This window comes from Acyrthosiphon pisum, chromosome X (assembly GCF_005508785.2).
Source record: "Acyrthosiphon pisum isolate AL4f chromosome X, pea_aphid_22Mar2018_4r6ur, whole genome shotgun sequence".
Classification (NCBI taxonomy): Eukaryota; Metazoa; Arthropoda; class Insecta; order Hemiptera; family Aphididae; genus Acyrthosiphon; species Acyrthosiphon pisum.
The window spans coordinates 115,835,173-115,855,713 of record NC_042493.1 but is presented as its reverse complement, the minus strand read 5'-3'; the positions used below and the strand labels follow the sequence as shown (position 1 = coordinate 115,855,713).

The following is a 20,541-nucleotide window of genomic DNA, read 5'->3' as shown; positions in this document are numbered from 1 at the left end:
TCCTTACTCCGACTTATCCCACATCGACCTATTCTCTAATAATTTCATCCCATTCTAAATATTGTGTTCTTCTCATCATAAGAAACGTATAATTGTTATTATTTTTTTTTTTTAATATTGAAAAAAAATTATAGGTAATGATGCCGGCAGGTACCTATTACTACATAATATTATATTTAACGTAATTAGCAGAGAATCGATATAATAATGTAACGATACGCCTCGAAAAAGGTTGTTTGTCTTTTGTTGTAAAAATAACGATTTTCGCTCAAAAGTCGCATGACCTGGAAGAAGACGTATAATAATATTAACTTACATCCGATCTGCGTCAACACGGTTTAATGAGTAGGTACCGACCAGCAGTAATGACACGTAGGAGGTACCTCTTGAAAGATTTTCGTGGAACTCTGCTGGTATTTCTCTGCGTTTTTCTAGACATTTCGTTAAGATATTGACCGTAATAAATATGAAAAGGTGATAAAAGTCATTCGAGCAAACGCGCGCGAGCCAGCATCGTTAGTTAGAAAATCTTGTCAGTTTTACTTAAATATAATATTATAAATTAACACAACTGTACCTACAGCTTTTGACGGTGACGCGTAGACCTAACCTCGCCCGAGTCTGGTTGGTATCAGCATTTTTCGATATAGCGCGTAGTTTTATTTTTTACGTACAGAGTGATCCATTTAAGTGCGTCTACATCGCTCATTATTATTTTCAAAAGTTTCCACTCTTTTGAAAATAATTTATTATTATAATTCGAGGTCATTTCAAGACGACGTTTCCAAAAATAATTTATATTTTTTACTACTTTTTAACGTTTTAATTTTACCTACCCAGCAAAATATTGTCCACTACTCCCCTAATACTTATAATTTATATAAGTAACAAACTATTAACCGTCTAAAATTTGATTTTTATAGCTTGAAATTATTTTCAGAAACGTTTTTTTGAAATTACATAAAATTGTATATGAAAGGAATATTTTCAAAGAAGTCGAGACTTTTTGAATAATGATAGTACCGACACGCTTAAATGGGTCACCCGGTATATACATATACTAAAAAGCGTTCGATACCAGTACCTAGGTAATAATTACATTTTAACAACATTTCCGGTTAAACTATTGCAGAGCTATTCCATTAGAAATATTCACAGGTACGTGTTCGATCGTAGGTGACGTCTGAAAGTTGTATACGTAATTATATTATAATTTATAGTATTTCTACCTCGCAAAACCGTCACGCCGTCGTAGTCGTATAGATATGTCGAAAAGTGTTTTTGAGTATCAAATTATACTAATGTTTTACCGCAACCACGCGTGGTAATATTGTATCTCCAGGAAATAAAAGTCCCGGGAAAAAAAGCCCTGAAATAAAATATGGTAAAAAAAAAGCCCAAGTTAAAGGAAAAAAAAATACCTTACTAACAAACACTCAACATTAAATGATTCACGTACCTACTGCATTTAGTGCTCTAAATAACACAAATTTCTAACCGTTCAATGAATTATCATAAATATTAATATTATATATCAATCAATAATTACGTAACATTGTTTTAAACACAATGATTTGTCGTGCACTCTTGCTTAAATAAGTTTAGTAAAATTAATAATTTTTGTACACTTATATATCATATTATTACATTTAATAAAAAATAGTCAAGTAGGTACACTAAACGTTGTTATTCATAAATAATACAAAATATTTATATGATTGTAAATTGTTAAGACTTTTGAAAACCATTATATTATATGAAATAGAAATAAAAATATAAAATAGGAAAATAGACAATAATAGTATGTTAAAAATATAGTACCTACCCAAGTTAGATTAGCAGATATATAATCGCATCTAATATTTTATTAATTAATTACAAAGGAAAAAATTACATCATATAATAGGCATGACATTGAGAATAATAAACAGATATTAAAGATAATTTTTTCTAAGGGCAAATTTTTCCGTGGCTTTTTTTCCCAATACCTACCTATAATATTATTATTATATGTAAATTTGAAAGTACAATATACGTAGATTACCTATACGGCATACATTTTAAGCCAATAAAAGCCTACCGATTCCTATGTTTACCCGCACAAATCGACGTCGTGGAAATATGACTTTATTTTTTTATTTTCCGCTTTACTTACACCTACGCGAAAATTCCGTTCGTCTAAATATTTACACGAGCGAGGGGCAAAGTGCGTGACCTCTCGGCGCGTATATAGGTATATTATATATATAATATTATTACATTACTTGTGAACGATAATGGAATAGTTCAGCAAGTCGTAGATGGGTATACCTACTTAGGTATAGAGCTAATGAAAGTCGGTATTATGCATAGTTGTTGTTTTGTTTGAGTTGTGTTATTTGTATCCGTGAACGCTTGTCTGCGATTTACTCGAGTTTACAGCATGTGTTGACTGCAGCCGGTGGTCGTTCGCATATTTTAACACATAAGTCGTATGATAACAACGCCTAAAAGCATGTTTCCGCGTATGAAATTATCACACGAGTATCGCTCGTGATAATAATATAAATGAATAACAATATGATATTATAATATTATTATAATCGTCAATTATATTTTATAATACATCGAGTGTGCTTTATCAAAATCCGTCTTAACTTATTGATTTTGATTGTTTTTTTTTTTTTTTTTTATGTTTTCTAGGATATATTATTATTATTTTTGTGTAAAAATTTTAATCTAGCATGTACGTCATAATATTATTATATATATTATTTATAATATATATATATATCTACCTGATGCAACGACTTCAAACCGATTACAATACCACCACACAATAAAATAATTTAACATTTACACAACGATGACGTAACTAAAGTATACATTTGTAAAAATGACATTTGTCATCAAAATCTGCAACTAAAGGCCCTAGGCTTGGGGTATTTGCTCCTTGACTACGATTTAGCCCCCTCCCCTTAGCATATCCCTTATATCCCTATAAGCCCCTTTTTTAAATAGCTTATTTATATTAATTGTTTTGTTCAGCCCCCCCTCAGAATTTTAATCCTATAGTTACCTACGCTTTCGTTTAAAATGCTCATAATTGTTGCACTATTCTCCGAGTGTGAAATAATCATATTTTAAGTGGTAGGCAAACGATGTAAAATAACACTTACAAATTTTCAAGCCTGGTCAAGTTAATGCTATTTGTTAATTGAATTAAGTTAAGTTGATAGAAAACATTTTAAAAAGTTTAAAGTTAATAATTATTTTGTTTTTTTTTTTTAACTCAGTTAAGTTAAAAGTTAACTATATGAAAACTTACAATTAACTTATTAACTTAAGTCAAGTTATTTATTTTTATAATAAATAAATAGCCAGTAATATGATTTTAAATAATAAAAACAAATTTTTATGCAATAATAATATGTATCATCAATAATAATTTTAATTATATTTATTATTTTATTATTTATAAATTAACGTAACTTGGATTTGATTGAAAGTAACACGTTACTTATTAAGTTTATATCAATAAAAATCAGTTAAGTTAAAAATTAAGTTTATGAATATTACATTTTAAAAAGTTAAAATTAACTCAACTTTAACATTTTAACTCGTTTATGCCCATGCTTGCAAATTTTACGATTCATCGATGTATTAGATAATATTAAAAGCCTCATTGTGTGCGATTAATTTTCATCGAATTATATAGTCATAACTTCGTAACCTGCAACATAAATAAGTTTAAAAACATCACAACATATTTTATCGTTATTGAATCGCGCCTACACCATATATACCTACTGCGGCGTTATAATCGTTAGCACTCCACTTTTCAATTAAAACTGCGGTTGTTCGAAAACTAAAAACTTTGTCTGCCGATTGTAACGAGTGGTATAATGTACTCTTTTCTTCTCGCGGCGTCTCGAATACGACGCAATAATAACAATACGAGACGGAGGCGCAAAACGCTGTGGGAAAATGTCGTTTACAAAACATTTTCTCTCTCTCTCTCTCTTTCCCTCTATCGCCGGCCGACGAGATGTTTTTCGTCTCTAAACGCACACAACGACGACGTCCCTGCAGCTCGCGGTTTTCCCGAACGATGCCTGCGAAAACCACTTTGGTTGATTCGTTTGTAAGCCGCCTTAGGTTAGCCGTCGGCGATGTTATATATTATTGCTTTATAAACATAGCGACGGTTGCCGCGAAATCCGCAGCCTCGAGCCGGGATCTCTCCGCACGCCGAACACTCTGAGACGCGAAATGAACTGCTGCTGCTGCTGCAGACGAGAATAAGGGTAGGTGGTGGCGTTGGCAGTAATAATAATGGAGTGACGGTTTGGACGGGGCAAACTTTTTTTTTCGACTATACCTACCCACCCAAAGCCCGCCTACCTAAGATACCGCAGCGCCAAAATAAAAACGGCAAATGCAGCGTCGTCGTGGTCGTGCAAATACGCGGCGCAGGTCCAATCAAAATTCAAAACACCTTCTTTCCTTCATCATATTCGCACCATGATAAATCGCCCGACGACAGCCATAAGGCCGCCCGCGTACAAAGGTTGAGCCGCTCTCCGCTCTGAATATTATATAAGCCTGCGAGGGCGTTTCCTTTCCATTTTCACCCAAACACTCTATACGACCGGCCGTTTCGCCCGAATGCGTCGTCGTAAACACAGCGAAACCTCCCCTAACGGACATCTCCCAATAGTGGAAACCCATTTCTCGGGAACCCGCAACTATTAAATTTCTACAATCTTAAACCTCTGAGTAGCGGACAAAATTTCAACGACCGAGAGAGTCCCGGTATTCAGAGGTTTCACTGTATATATTATGATTCCCGTTTCTCCCAGACCGGTTGATGTATAGATTTTAAATCAAATTGGCGATGGTTAGGTACTTGCACGATGGCTATAATAAAATAAAATCATACATTTTCAATTATTTATGGTTATATTTTAGAATCGATATTCGTTGTTCGCCAAGTTTTTTTTCGAGTTTGAATTCAGTTCACTTCAATACATTAAACATTTTTTTAGTATTTGAAAATAGTACTTTTAATAAATTTCAAATTTATAAAAAAGAATCGTTTAAAATGTCTACACAATATACGTTTTAGTTAAAAAATTACATTATAGAAACTTCACTGCTTACATTATTTGACTTAATCAAACACCATTGCGCCGACTTAATTTTAAATATTTATCTAAACTGTAGTCTGGGTGAAACGGGAATCTTAACAATTATTTAACGAAATATGGGTCCCACCCGAATGCGAATATAATATTTATATGTACAATAATATATAGAACGCATAGATACAACCAACCGACTACCGACAGACCACCGACCGACCACCGACCACCGACTCGACGCCTTATCACATTATACGATATTATCACTATATAATATTATGTCTGTATCATATTGCATACATATTATACACATATATAATATTATAATAATATGTATGTGTACTATATTACAATATTGTTTTTGCTTCGATTTTTCTTTTGTGGCAGACTATTAATTTGTGTATGTTTTTATTTTTTATTTATTTATTTATTTATTTTTATTTCAATGTCATTATATTTTATATTTTGTTTGTGTTTTTTATTTACTCATTTATTTATTTTATGTTTTTGTTTCCATACGTTATAACTTAACTTCGGGGGCCTTGGTATTGTGTGTGTAGCAAGAAAAGTATCGTCTACGCGTGAGAGCTTCGGATTGTGGTGATCCACCGTCGTACGCTGAGGTCGATATTGAATTAGACGTCGTTGATCGGAACAATAAACCTCCTCTGTGGGAGCGGAGCGTGTACGGTCCTACACACATCAAAGAGAATGTCACAATCAGTACCATTGTGATCTCAGTCAAAGCCAGGTTTGTATTCCTGGCCTCAACCGCCCCTCCTCCCCCCCGTTTACGTCGCGAGAGCTTTATCTTAATAATATAGGTAGACGTCCCCGACGGTTGTACTCGGGTACGACGTCGCGTTAATAATAATAATTGTTGTTATATTATCATATTTTTAACGTTTGCGGCGCGTTAATAACATATTATTATTATCATCATGTGTGTGTGTGTATATATAATAGGTATAATAGTACCTACAAGTTGTGGGTGACGGAATATATATATAGGTCTCATCCCCCGTGTCGACGATGATGCAAAAGTATTAATTTTCATCCGTTCTACATACCTAGTTATTACAATAAATCATTACAATATAATATATTATGGTGTGACTATAAATTACGATAACAAAACTGGCATACATAAAAATATAATATCATTACACATCGATAAATATATATATACATATATTCGAGAATAAACGCGTCTTTTACTTTCGATCGAACTATTTTATAATATATTTTTACTCGAATTTTTCTTATCGCCGAGAATCTATATTCAATATGCAACAGGTTAGCTGTCAGAAAAATGATAAGGATGTTTATATAGGTGAAAAAAAACATCGTTAGTTATATTTAACAATCTCAAATATTACAGATAATAATTTAATATAAGTTTGTGCCAAAAAATATAAATGCACTTGTATATTTATTTTTAGTTGTTTTTCAAAGTCTTCTGAGTACTGACCTTAGATCATATTATACTTACCTACCTATATTATGATCTAATGTTTATATTATCATTTGGTAATTCCTAGGGCTGGGATTGCAATGCCCTAATAAATGTCAAAAAACGCCCTTAAAAATAATGTAAAAATGACTCAAAAAATGACTTTAAATTTATTAAAAAAAAAAATATTACAAGTGTATTTATTTTTCAAATGTTATTTTAGATAAGTGTTAATATAAATTAAAAATAATTTGACATTTCAAATATTGTCCGATAATATTACAAGTACCTACTTAATAATCTGTTATCTTTATACAAAAATCACGTTGGTGTTGTAAGAATCTTAAAATAAAATTTAAAATTCATAATTTGTTTCCAAAAACTCTAAAATGCCCTAAAGAATTAAGAAAATTTCTTAAAAACTAAACAATGTCAAAAAATGCTAAATAAATTTTTTTTGTTCTCATTCAAAATTACATAAGACAAATTTGTGACAGTACGAGCATTGCACAGTAAGCTTTGGAAAACGATGCACTTTGCAATTCCAGCTCTAGTAACCTATTTATGTAACCAATGGAGTATTATTAAACTATTTAATGTTTTGACGTAGGTGTAGCTTTATAAAGTTTCAAACTATGGTATACACTAATTTTAATGTGACGAGGCTGACATACACCATAGTGCTGTCGTACCCATAACTGTATTATTCGACCGCCCTACACTTATCATTTTTCCGACGACCGCCATTCTCCATTTAATACAATTTATAATATTATATTATATTATATTATAGTTCGATAACTTCGGTCGCCAACGGTTTGTCGTAACCGCGACGACGCAACGACGACTGGTCCGTATAAGGCGACAAAAAAACAACGACTCCGATTTACATAAATTATACAATATAATTATGCATATATATATATATATATATATATATTTATCTGTGTACAAGATGTGTCCCTACACATCGTGATATGTGTTATCATTGTATTTTGTGTTGTTCCCCACCAATATGATGTGCGTGTGTGATTATACCGTTGCGGCGTGTGTATATATATAGCGCGAGACGTACAAGCTGGAAGCCACTGCCCAAGATAAGGGATACCCTCCTTTGTCTCGGAGTGTCGAGGTCCAGATCGACGTGGTGGACCGAGCCAACAACCCACCGGTCTGGGACCACGTCGTGTACGGGCCCATCTACATAAAAGAAAACAAGCCGGTCGGGGCAAAAGTGGTATCTATTAAAGCCAGGTCGGTCCAACAATATGTTTCCACAGAACAAAAATAAAAAACTCAAATCATAATCATATATAATATAATTTTTTATTTAAACAATTTAATATAATATATTGTGTTACTATATTTTATGCGCATTGTACGTCAGATTGTAATGGTATAATGATATTGTAGTGTTATGTTTTGTAAAACTATATATCATTATACTGTTGTTGCACGGCACTAGAGGAAAAAGAAAAAAAATCTAAGCGATCGATTTCATTTTTAAACCAATGGTTCTGAGCGAAATGTTCGAAACGCCCCCCCCCCCCTTGACAATTTTCGGCGAAGGTATAAAATATTTATGCACGTCCCCATAAGAATAATATCATTAAACAACAATATTGACGAGAGAGTTAATGAAGTTAACTAGTTAGTTTATTTTCTAATTAACTTAAGAACTCGACAAAATAAAACTTTATAATTAAGTTTTCGACATTTTTGTTTTTAATTGTTTTATACATTAATTATATATTTTATTATACAGGATTGCTTTTAAAGGATTGATGAAAAACAACCTAATAAGTAATAATAATAATATATAAAACTATAATTTTTTTGTTGATTTTTATCGATAACACAATGTTATATAATAATATATAAATCACAGATAGCCACAAAATAATGTGATCCATATATAGGCACTGATTAAAAGAGCACACCTGTGTTAAGGGTTGACTTTTATTAAATCGAGTAAAGTCAATGTTTTTTTTCCATAATATTATTAACTCAACACTTAACGAGTTAAATCTATAATTTCGTTTACGATTGGCTTTTGATTTATAGTGACCTTGTGTTTTCGTCTTGACTATTGGCTTAACTTGAGCTGATTTTATTTTCATTTACTTGCTCGGCTTTGTTAAAAAAATAAAAAAGAACTATTCAAAATGTCAATGCATTTATATAAGTACCAAATAATATTTGATCCGCTACAAACATTAGTAAAAATATTAATTTATTTTGATTTTCTGTACTATCTACACGTAGACCCCTCCCCCAAAAAAACTAAAATATCGTTTCGCCAACGTACAATATAATATAAGAAAGCCACCACCGACGTAAGTCGATGGAAAACCACCATAGCTTCGCTGAGAATCAATAACAATCGTAATTTTATGACAATAATGTAATTTAATATTGTTTTATTTCGCTGCAACACAATAAATCGTATCGGTTTTACGATTTTTTTTTTTTTTTCAATAATATTATTACTTTTAACCCGTTTATAGAGATATAATGTATTATTTATATAATATTATATTATAGGTACTCGAGGTGTACAGAGGACGCGTGTCGAATTCGTATAGTATCAAACCATATTTATATAGGTACCTACAGCGATTGACCGCGATTGGTTGTAACGTTTATTATTATTTATTTTCCATTTCGCGAATCGCGTCCGAACCCTATAAATAATATACAGGGCGTTCCGCAAAGAATGAACTGTAGGTTTCAATAAATTTGTATCGGATATAATAATTGTAAAAACGATATTACAGGTGTCATGTCGCAGGAATCTCTCACAAAATATGTTTCACGATGTGCCCCCGCCCAAAGTCGTAGATTTGTTTGAATTTCTTTATTTAAATCGTTCACGAAGGATATCGTAACGGTATTCGAACTCCCACCAAACTCGCTCTAACTCGTCATGTCCGGAATTGGCCGATGTTCGCGAAGTTGCAGACCCCTCGACTTCGACCGATTGCAACAATCACTTGGAAATTTGCATATTTGCACATTTTCGCACCGCAATCAAAGGTTTAGGGGGGACCAACTTAACGTAACGCCCCCTGACTTTGTCCGATTTCAACTCCATCATACTACAGCATCCGTATAGATATATGGTGGAATGAAATCAAAGCGATCTTCAGGAGTCATAGTTTGCGCGGTCCGAGACGATAATATAACGCATATAAAACCGGGAAAAACTTTTGAACATTTTCGATTTGAAAACATAATTACGACCAAACCCCACAGTTCACCTTCTTTGCGGAATACGGTGTGTGCATTAAAATAGTGACTTAAGAGCAAAAGTGGGCATGAACATGTTAAAAAGTTAATTTTTTTAACTTAACTAGTTAATTATTTTTGTTTTTAACTTATCAACTCATTCAGTTAAAATGTTTATAGTTAATTATCATTGCCGTGCACAAAAGTTAAATTTCTTTTCTAGTCATGCGTAATTAACTAGACAATACTCTTTTTCGATTTTGGTAATTTATTTTCTAGTTATATATTGTAATAATCTATTTTTTTAAGTTATTTTTTTTTTAACTTTTAACTTTTTGCCACAGTTTACTTTTGACCCTTCAACAGTGACGTTTTTGATTATTTATTGACGAACAAAAACAAACGAGGCGTTGAGCGCAACAGCGGCCTATCCCGTGAAATTTTTTTTAAAATTTATAAGAGTTGCAATGCGAGCCCTGCAGCAGAGGTATCGCTTAAGTCTCACGCGCGACCCTATCTCTGTACATCTCCCGACGCATAATATAATATTATTGTATAGATACTTACATTATGTACCTGTGCCTGCGTTTGACTCTACGGGTAGTTAAATATTGTTATTGTTTTGTCATTTCGACCGCAATCCGACCGATCGTATAATCGATTTCCGGGTGCGTCTCTAAACGTCAAAACAACGCATGCAGGTCAAGGCATAATATATTTTGCACGTCCGCACTAAACAATGCACGTTGTGTATGTGCGGATCTCGTCGAAGAGGAGATCGATTTTTTTCGTTCGATTTTAGTTTATATATTTATTATTTTTTTTTTTTGCTACATTATTATCTCGTATTATGTCATACGTGTTATGAATGACATTATTATAAAAAATTTTAATTTTATTTTTTACCATTCATTGATTCTTCCGCAGTTAACGATAACGATATTAATCAGATGATAAAATATAACGTTCGAAATCGAACACGAACGATCTGCAAAATATTACACTAGGTATAATGATATTGTATTTTCTGAAAATTTATATTATTAACCGAGTACCTAAATGTTTCTCTCGGATCGACTTTTCTACAATTCGATTTTATTCGTATAGATCCGTTTAAAAAAATCCGACAAATCGTCGCACACACACTGCGCTTGCAGCCATAGGTACTAACCTGTACAAGGCTATAACCAATAACCATATACCTAATAATTATTATTAAATATTATTAAACTATAACGGTGTAAATGCGTAGAACACAATTATTTCTTTTAAATACGTCTGAATCAATATTCAATAGTATAATTTATTGTTATATATTATGTTGTACGATAATATTCAGGGAAATTCACCGGGCGAGTTCACACTTCACACCCTGCTTGTTAACTTTATTACTAACGCTTTTATTAAAATTATGATTTTTTGAATTTTTAGCAATATAGGTACCTACTAAAATACCATATTTTATTATATTTAATTGTCCACTTGTGTTTTTTATACACTTTAAGGAGTATTCTGTGGTGAGGACTAACTTTTGTTTTTCGAAAGAGAACGATCCTTTTTTACTGTACTTTGTTTAGCAGTTGATTTTTTTGAAAATGTTGATGTATCTGCATTGAAATTTTAACGAGCAATCTATTGTTATCGAGTTTTTAAACAATACAAACTACTTACTAAGAACAATATTAAATACCATGGTAGACATAGAGGCATTAATGATATGACAATAATTGCATTATTTAATATTAATATTATATTAACATTTCGTGATTTTTTTTGGTGGGGGGTGGGAGGGTTGACAAATTTTATCTGAAAATGATTCAATGATAAGATCGTTTTAATATTCAATAATTTTGGTTGGTGGTGGGGGTTACACCACTGAGTGTAAGTCCTATATATAATTACAAACATCACATCTATTTTATATATTTTTTAACCTATTTTTAAGGTATATTATGCTTATAGTTTACACATTTTAATAACTCAGAAACTACTCATTAAAATACTTAATTATTTCCTTAACAATTATTTACTCTGTAAAAAAAAACGGAAGTTCTCATTACGAAAAACAAAAGTTTGTATCGCCACCGGACGAACTCCTGGTACGGTGCAGAAAATCTAAGTAGGCACATCGACATAATATAATATGATGGCATTCTAGTACCTACCTCTAATTGAAAATTTCAAAAAACAGAATTTTAATAAACGCATAATGGTAAAAAGGGGCTGAGCAAGCTCGGTAAATCACCCTGTATTAGGTGGATCCCGTCGTACGATTGTCCGTTACTGTCATGTTATCTGACGGGCAAATAATATTACAACAATATTATATGCATATTTACTACATTATTATCAAATTATAAATACGCACATTTAGTTGGAATTACGGGAGTTGGTGTTGGAAATATCACACGGTATAATTATTATATATTTACGGAACACGCATCTTAATGATTACACCTATACCTAGGTATAACTCGGTCGAAAGACGCCCGTTTTCCGAAACGAATTCGGAACGCGACATCCGACGATGACGATCGAACATAATATAACATAACGAAATAAATTAAAATATAATAACGTAGTTTGGCACCTCTTTCCATACCTATATACGATTCGGAATGATTGTCGTTTTGAGTATTCGATAAAAAATTTCCGCGGAAACAATGAATGTTATTCTTTGATATTTTTTTATATTTTTATTCATAATTTTTTGTTTTTTTAGATAATACTGCGTAGGCGTATTTTTCATTTTTTTTTTTTTTATTTTTTTGTACTTTTGTATTTTTGTATTTTGTGTACCTAATCGATTTTGACCAGTCACATTGTTTTTTGGCATGTCTGGTTGGTTTTATTTTTTATTATTTTTTTCATATCGCTATAATATTATTACATATAATAGGTATATAATATATATATATATAATAATTTATTATTATATATAGGTACATAAATAATATTGTGTTTTGTCATTTTTAAGTATCATACTAAGTTTATTGCTTTATTGCATAATACGTACGCAGAAAAATGATCGGTTTTTTATTTTATTTTTATTTTTGTCTTTTGTATTTTGCTAGTGTCCCATTCGTTTTTTAATTTTAATTTTCCAACCAATTTTTTGTTTTTGTACGCTCAAAAATGTTTTTTCTACGAGTGCATGGCATAATATATATTATATTATATATTTATGTGTATATATTTATTTTTTTACAGAATATCGCTCGATTTAATAATATAGACTCACGAGTCTGTGTTATGCCCATAAGTATTATCATAATATAATATGTGGCTCGTATGTGATGATTTTTTATTTTTTTCCACATTCGAATTTAGGTACCTAAATATAGGCAATATACGAGTAACACGTTTTATATTATTTTTTAACGAAAGTTCAGTCGGTAGAGTTTCGGTGAATTCGAGAAATGGTCCCATGTAAAACGACAACGCATAGTGTTCAATCATCATAACAATATTGTTCATTAATTTCTACAATTTTTTTTTTGGAAAAAAATCGTTTAAACTGCGTTCTCTGTGATAGTGTAATGAATTATATACCTACCTAATAACATTATTTTCGACATCATCATTTTGCTACCTATGTGTTACTGCGCCATCGATCACCAATTTGGCTCGTATTATATTTTCATCACGTGCTCTAAGATTCGGATTTATATATTATATGGGTAAATATTACCATAATATTATACACTCGTCCAAAATAATATAATATATTCATCGTGTATTGTGCAATCATCGCAAAACGATTTCCGGCGGCGTATCATAATATATATATATATTACCTATTACCATCACTGTGATCGAGTTTTCCAGTCATAACAATATGATATCTAGTGCGCCTCTTACACTATTACGATGATCGTCGTCGTCGTCTGGTCGTCTTGGTCGTCTTATGGTCGTCTGCACCTTCGTCACGGGCAAATATCATAGGGTCGTGGTCACAACGAGAGCCGACGATAACAATATCGAAACCCCGCCCGCCGTTCGACCGTGCCCGCGCACTTACTGATTTGGGATTTCGGTGTTTTCAGCTCGGGCATCGAGGGAAATCCGACCGTGTTCTACCGGCTGATGCCGGGGTCCACGGCGCAGACCAACAAGTTCCACACGTTCTATCTGCAACAAAGACAGGACAACGGTTTCACTTGGGCCGACATAAAGGTCAACCATCCGCTGGACTACGAAACGATCAAGGAATACAATCTGACTATTCGCGTGGAGGTAAGTACCGCACCGCACCTACCCACAATAGGTTGTGGTAGTCTTCCTCCACCGGCGTTTGACGCTGTCTCTACAAGAGCAGATTTCGCCGCCGTCGCAATCGATCTCCCTCCATCACTCTCGAAATAATTCTTTCCGTTCCTGCGATCCCATTTCGTTAGGGTCTTCTTCCAAGACATCCAACCACCTCTCCCTGGGTAGCCGGCGCGGGGTCTTTTCCCCACTGGTTTCCGCTCCATAAATGCCCTGCTTATATCGACCTATCTCTTCTTCGCATCGTATCTCCTAACCACACCGAATCCTTTGTTCTTTTATGAAGCTCATAATTGACGAGATTCTTATTTCTCTCCGTAATATTCTCTGATAAATTTTCTTTTCCACATTCCTTTTTCATTGTCATAGATATCGGTGCACCTATATTGTCCTCTATATTTTGTTTTCCAACTGGTATAGTAACACAATAATATAGGAGAGGGAGTGGCTTAGGGGGAATTAGGTGTCCCAAGTTTCTGACAAGCCATCCCCCCATTTAGACATACCAAAATGCTATACTCTTTATTTTAAATATTTAAATTTTAATTTAATTTAAATTTTTGCAGAACAACGGAGCTCAACAACTCGCGTCTGAAGCGACGGTGTACATCATGCTGGAAGACGTGAACGACGAAATACCTTTGTTCACCGAACGGGAACAAGAGACCGTCCTGGAAGGCGAGCCGATCGGCACCAAAGTCACACAAGTCAACGCTATCGACAAGGACGGCACTTTCCCGAATAACCGGGTACGTCTTACTCCCGATATTAGTTCACACGATTCGTTGAAGACGACGTTGTTATCACGAAATAGAACCTATCACTTAGCGGGACTTAAAAATGTTACCGGCCGGGAACGACGAAAAAAAATTATAATTATAATACTTTTATAAAAATTCGTGCGAAAATCTTTTTTATGGTGAATTCTGTTTAAAAGTTTAAAATGTGAAATCAAAATTCTTTGGGCAATGGGAGCAACATAATATTATACTTAGGTCGTAGTATTGTTGTCGGAAATTTTTTTTACTTAAGTCCTAAGGGCTTGTCTGTGAGTTTTGATATTTGTTGAGGTTTTGTGTCAATGGGTCGACGTGGTCGTTGAAAACTACAAAGTTCTTATAAATTCAATTTTATCGTTTGATAGTGTTGCATAAAGCACTCGAATAAAATTAATTGAATAATGTTGTTATTTTCTATGGAATATCTAGTATTTTTATACTTTTATTACCAAGTATTTAAATTGTATTTTAAATACTTACTTATAATATAACATAATATTTAAAATGCATTTAAGCATTTTTCGCTAGTAAATTCTTGAATATTGATATTTTAAAAGTTCAATTGAACGACTAAATGTAATTCTATAGAAAAAATTTGGTGATATTCTATGTAAGGATGACAGAATATCATTTCCTACTCGCAATACGACTGAAGAGTGACGACTTATTAAAATAATATGCATATAATAATATAATATTTTATTATTATTTTATTATATAATTTGAAATTTAATAAGATATATTTTTCTATTTGAAACTTATTTTAAACAACTAAAATGACTCAATTTTATTTGTCTTTTAAATACGTTTTCTAAGGATTCTTTGTGACATTGTCATAATATTCTAATAACTTACCTAACCTATCGACAACCATTGTTAAGCATAGAATATTGAATGTTCATCTGATGAAAAATATAAGAAAATATATGGGATGGTAACGACGAACGAATAATTTGTGTTGCTCTAGTTTTTATACCACGTACCTACTACGACGTCTATGACCCAATAATATTACCCGATAAATGAGACGCAATGGTGTTCGAGCTTTAAATAAATGTGCAGAGTTCGATGAAAAAAAATAAATTATATGGTTTCCTTAAACGTCTATACAAAATAATCGGAAAATATCCGATATTTTCTAAGATATTTCCACGATAAAATAATCGCTCTGTATATTATAAACATATCATTATGTACCTGCTCTAATCTTAATAAAATACAAATAAAATATGTATTCGATAATTTTTTTATTCGAATATTCGATAATTTTTTTAAATTATTCATTAAAAAATACTTTTTTTGAACTCGAAAAATAGTTTACCTTTACTTGTGAAGAATCAAATTGTTCTATTAAAAATCGGGTGCGATATCGTTAGCAATGTTTTTTCTCTTTGAATGAAATATAATTTAATTTTTTAGTTAATTTTTTCACACGCGAGGGAAAAAAATATACTGTTCTAAAAGTATTCTTTACGAAACTTTACTGATTACCGACTGACGACTGAAAAACAATAATTATACTAAAACATTATGTCTTTAGGTATATTATTACGTGGTCGATTCACCGAGGAACGAAGGGAAGGATTATTTCGAAATAAACACGGAAACCGGCGAGGTGTTCACGAAAATTGTTTTCGACAGAGAAAAGCAAGGCGCGTACGCTCTGGAAGTCGAGGCCCGCGACGGAGCTCCATCCGCCAGGCCCAACAACGGCGAAGCTCCAAACTCAGGTACCTATCTATATAATTATAATAATATATATCACCTCTAAATACCGGTCACATTCAGTCGCTAAGAGGATTCGAAGATTATAGAAAATTTGTAGTTGGTTCCAAAAAAACGTCCGCTATTAAGAGGTATCTGCTATTGGGAGGTGTCCATTAAGGGAGGTTTCACTGTATATTATGAACTCCACGAAACGAGAAACGTGGAAAAAACGAGAGTTCACTTTTGACCTCGCACCTAGGTATACCTAGTGAGTAATGTTGTAAATTTGAACATTTTCAAAAAGTTGAAAATTATCAAAGTTCCGTTTTAATATAAAATGTTTGTATTAAATTCTCATCAGATAAATCCTATGATATTATACAGTATTATTTAACCTACATAATTATGTTTAAAACCGTGCACTTGTATTATCATTTACCCGTTTGCATATTATGCTAGTACCTAAACATGGTAATATAGGAAATTTGTTAAAAATAGTGTATTTTTACTTCAGTAAAAAAAAATATGTCGAGTGCATAAACGTTTTCCTACATTTATTGATTTTTCCACTTTTTGTTATTATTATTGTTTGAGTTATTTAAACAATCTTACGCCAACTGCTTTTTACGAGCACCTAGTTATAAGTTATTACAAATTAAATTGTGACTAGTTTTATAATAGTCAGAGCTATTCATAATATCCATAAATATGTTTAATTTAGCTATGTAGGTACCTATATAAGTATATATGTTAATTTTAGATCATATTATTCAGAGACGTTTGATTCCTATAGTTGAATAATTAAATATTTAACTAACATGCCAACCTCAACAATTTATTAAGTTAAGAAAAATACATAAAAAATAAAATTCTCAAGCTTACATCTCTGATCTCTAGATATACAATTTGTTTCTAAGAGAGGACGAGTGTTTCCATTTCATACGAATAAATTTCCATACATTATTCATGAAGTATGTCAAATTATGAAAATACTTGACTCCTTACTTAATAATTAGAAATTATTGAATGAAATAAAACAAAAAGTTAGTTTAACCGATGACAATATTATGAGTAAACATTTCTATTTGCAGTTGCAAAGTTGATTTATTAGATTTCAAAACTTTTTATTTTTTAATGCCCACCCATATGTGTGTCTATAACTCTATTTAACACATATTTTTAATTTTGGTAAAAATTAAATAAATAATAGTTGCAATGGTATCTAAAACGTAACATGGTCTATAATATATAGAGATAAATACCTACGGAGCACAATTTCAGGAATTTTAAATTGTTTCGATGTTTGTGCCAACAGGCTATATTTATAAATCCATATTAATACACTGAAATGTTATTTGTAACATACAATTGCACTTTAATGAAAAAACGGCAAAATAATGAATTGAGCAGTCCAGACTATATTAATTATAAAAAGCATTATGTAATAAAAGGGATTTGATGGATTCGAAAAAATTGAATTGTGGGTAAATAAATAATTCTATCTAAAGTAGTGGATCGCCCATATGAACACAACATTTCAAACTTCAAAGTTTATATCATGATATAAATGTTTTGAATAAACCAAAACTAATACCCCAGTAAATAGTCATAATAATTTTAGAGCAAGGACTTTTATGCACTAAAAAAATCATCAAATATACAGTTAAATATGTCCTAAAAAAAATACCCGCCCCTATCACACTAAAAAATTACATTTTTTTATTTTAATATTTTTTTCTATTTTATGTACTTAGTTCAATTTTCCGTGCAAATATATATTTTGTATAAAAATCAATAATACGTGCAATACAGATATCATTCTTCATTCAAATTTATTATAATTGTTGACCTTGATTCGTGAAAAATATTTACTGAATTGCTGGATTTTCGATAAACTATAAAAATATGAACTAAAAAAGTTGAGCATTTGATCATAAACGTTGTTGATCATACACGACAAAGTTAACCCGAAAAAAAATATGTTAATCCTTGCTCTAGTCATAATATATGGACATCTCAATTTGTTAGCTTAATTTGGTATTTTTACTCAATCGAGGCGCATTATAAATATATTGTTATCCAATATCACGGATAGTCGTCTCGACTTGACAAAAACTGTTGTGAAAATTACAGTACGCCTCGCTCTTGGCATAATATAAATTGTACTGAACGTAATATATTATTGTTATTTCACATCATACGTCTTATCAGTTATCAGCTGACAACTATAGATTGCAGTCGAATATAGTCAGCACATTGACTTGTCGAATCCTTGTTTTTTGTATAACGATTTAAAAAAATAATTTTAAAAAAGGCCTTGGAGGACTTGCCCCCCCCCCTCCCCCAACCACCATAAATACGTCGCTTTTGCCTAGGAGGTACCTATATAGTAATAGTAGCTATAAATCATATATTAATGTTGTCGCCGTGTACATTTTGCAGTGTCCAAGTTCATTCGGATCGGCATCGCCGACAAGAACGACAACCCGCCGTACTTTGACAAGGCGCTGTACGAGGCCGAGGTCGATGAAAACGAAGACATTCAGCACACGGTGCTCACCGTAACCGCCAAGGACCACGACGAATGTTAGTATACCACCTGTTGTAGACGGATAATAGCTGTTATCATATGTACATTATCGTACCTGACTATAGGCGGAGAGGAGAGCCGAGTGTGACTATTTTAAAACGATCTTTTATAAAACACACTCACACATATCATAGGTACACCTATATCGACATCAAATTTTGTATTGAATTTTTTTCATCGCTTAATTTTCAAAATAACGAGATTCAAAGAATATTTCCAGTCATCGGACATCTTCGTGCAGTTGTAATATTAGTGAACGGCGCGTCATGACAAATGTTCAGCCGCAGGATATTATATTTTTAATTTTTTTAATTTTTTGGAAATCTTTGTTCTCGTCAAAAACCATTTGAAATCCAAATTAGTTGAATAATTTTCGGGGACATGATTACATAATATTACGACCGATAATAATTAATGTTTCATGAAAATATGTTTTTATAGTTGATCTTTAATTATTTAGACGTCGCCAGTCGAGTTACGGCTTTTTGCTATGAAAAAAAATATAAAATTGGTTTATGTGTCCATTTGGTGTACAAAGGAGTACAATCGACCTATTATAGTCGAAACTATATGTGCTTAAATTTGAAAGCTACTTCAGGAAAATTTTAACTTTTGACTTTCTTTCCAGTTTGTACCAATATTATTGTAGCTATGAAATCGTTTCGTTACATTTCCCTTAATTTTCATATAAACCAATGTCGGCTGTATTATTTAATAACTATATATAATTACAATTCCGTTGATTTGATCCGTAAGTACCACTACTAGTAACCGCGGTATTTTCAGGTATAGATCTAATTTATAGTGAGTGTCGAATTTCCAGAAATGTCTCGTCTGATATTTGGTAATTTTGAAAGGAACCCTGAAAAAATAAAACTAAAAGAGAAAAAATTAAAATAAGTTGAAGTTTTAAGATGACTTAACTCATTTAAAATAGTCAACGGATTAGTATATTGTCTGTTTTTTCCGAATGACATGAAAAGACTATTAACTTGACTGCACGACAACGATAATCAACCACGCACATTTAAGTCGTGACAATACAAAATAATGTTAACTGAACAAGTTAACGGCAAAAATAACTAACTAGTCAAGTCAAAAAGTTTTTTTAAAAAATCAACTTTTTAACCCAACTTTAACTTTTTGAAAAGCAAATATGCCCACCTTTGGGAGCTCCTTTGGAAACGTGTTCGGGTGTAAAATTTGTTTCGTGTCGTTTGCAGCTTCCAGAATACGTTACGAGATAACAGGAGGAAATCTTGGAGGGGCGTTCGCCGTCAAAAACATGACCGGTGCCATTTATGTCGCCGGCCCACTGGACTACGAGACGAGGAAAAGGGTAAGTCGGCAAACGCATTATTGGCTTCCGCCGAATTCGTTTTACATAAACAC

At 32.2% G+C, this 20,541-nt stretch overlaps 1 protein-coding gene across 9 annotated transcripts in view; it reads left to right on the top strand.

The window, feature by feature from the left end:
- The window catches only part of LOC100166820 (neural-cadherin), a 215,287-nt gene that overhangs the window by 169,551 nt on the left and 25,195 nt on the right, over positions 1 to 20,541 (top strand). For 7 of the 9 annotated variants that reach the window (XM_029492452.1, XM_029492442.1, XM_029492439.1 and 4 more), the window contains 6 exons: positions 7,640 to 7,830; positions 13,851 to 14,040; positions 14,640 to 14,822; positions 16,393 to 16,582; positions 19,002 to 19,145; positions 20,373 to 20,488. In XM_029492452.1, coding sequence (XP_029348312.1) covers positions 7,640 to 7,830; positions 13,851 to 14,040; positions 14,640 to 14,822; positions 16,393 to 16,582; positions 19,002 to 19,145; positions 20,373 to 20,488 — 1,014 coding nt within the window. Of the gene's footprint in view, positions 1 to 5,683; positions 5,875 to 7,639; positions 7,831 to 13,850; positions 14,041 to 14,639; positions 14,823 to 16,392; positions 16,583 to 19,001; positions 19,146 to 20,372; positions 20,489 to 20,541 lie in introns of all 9 variants that reach the window. The other 2 variants (XM_029492446.1, XM_029492460.1) reach the window with 1 other exon arrangement.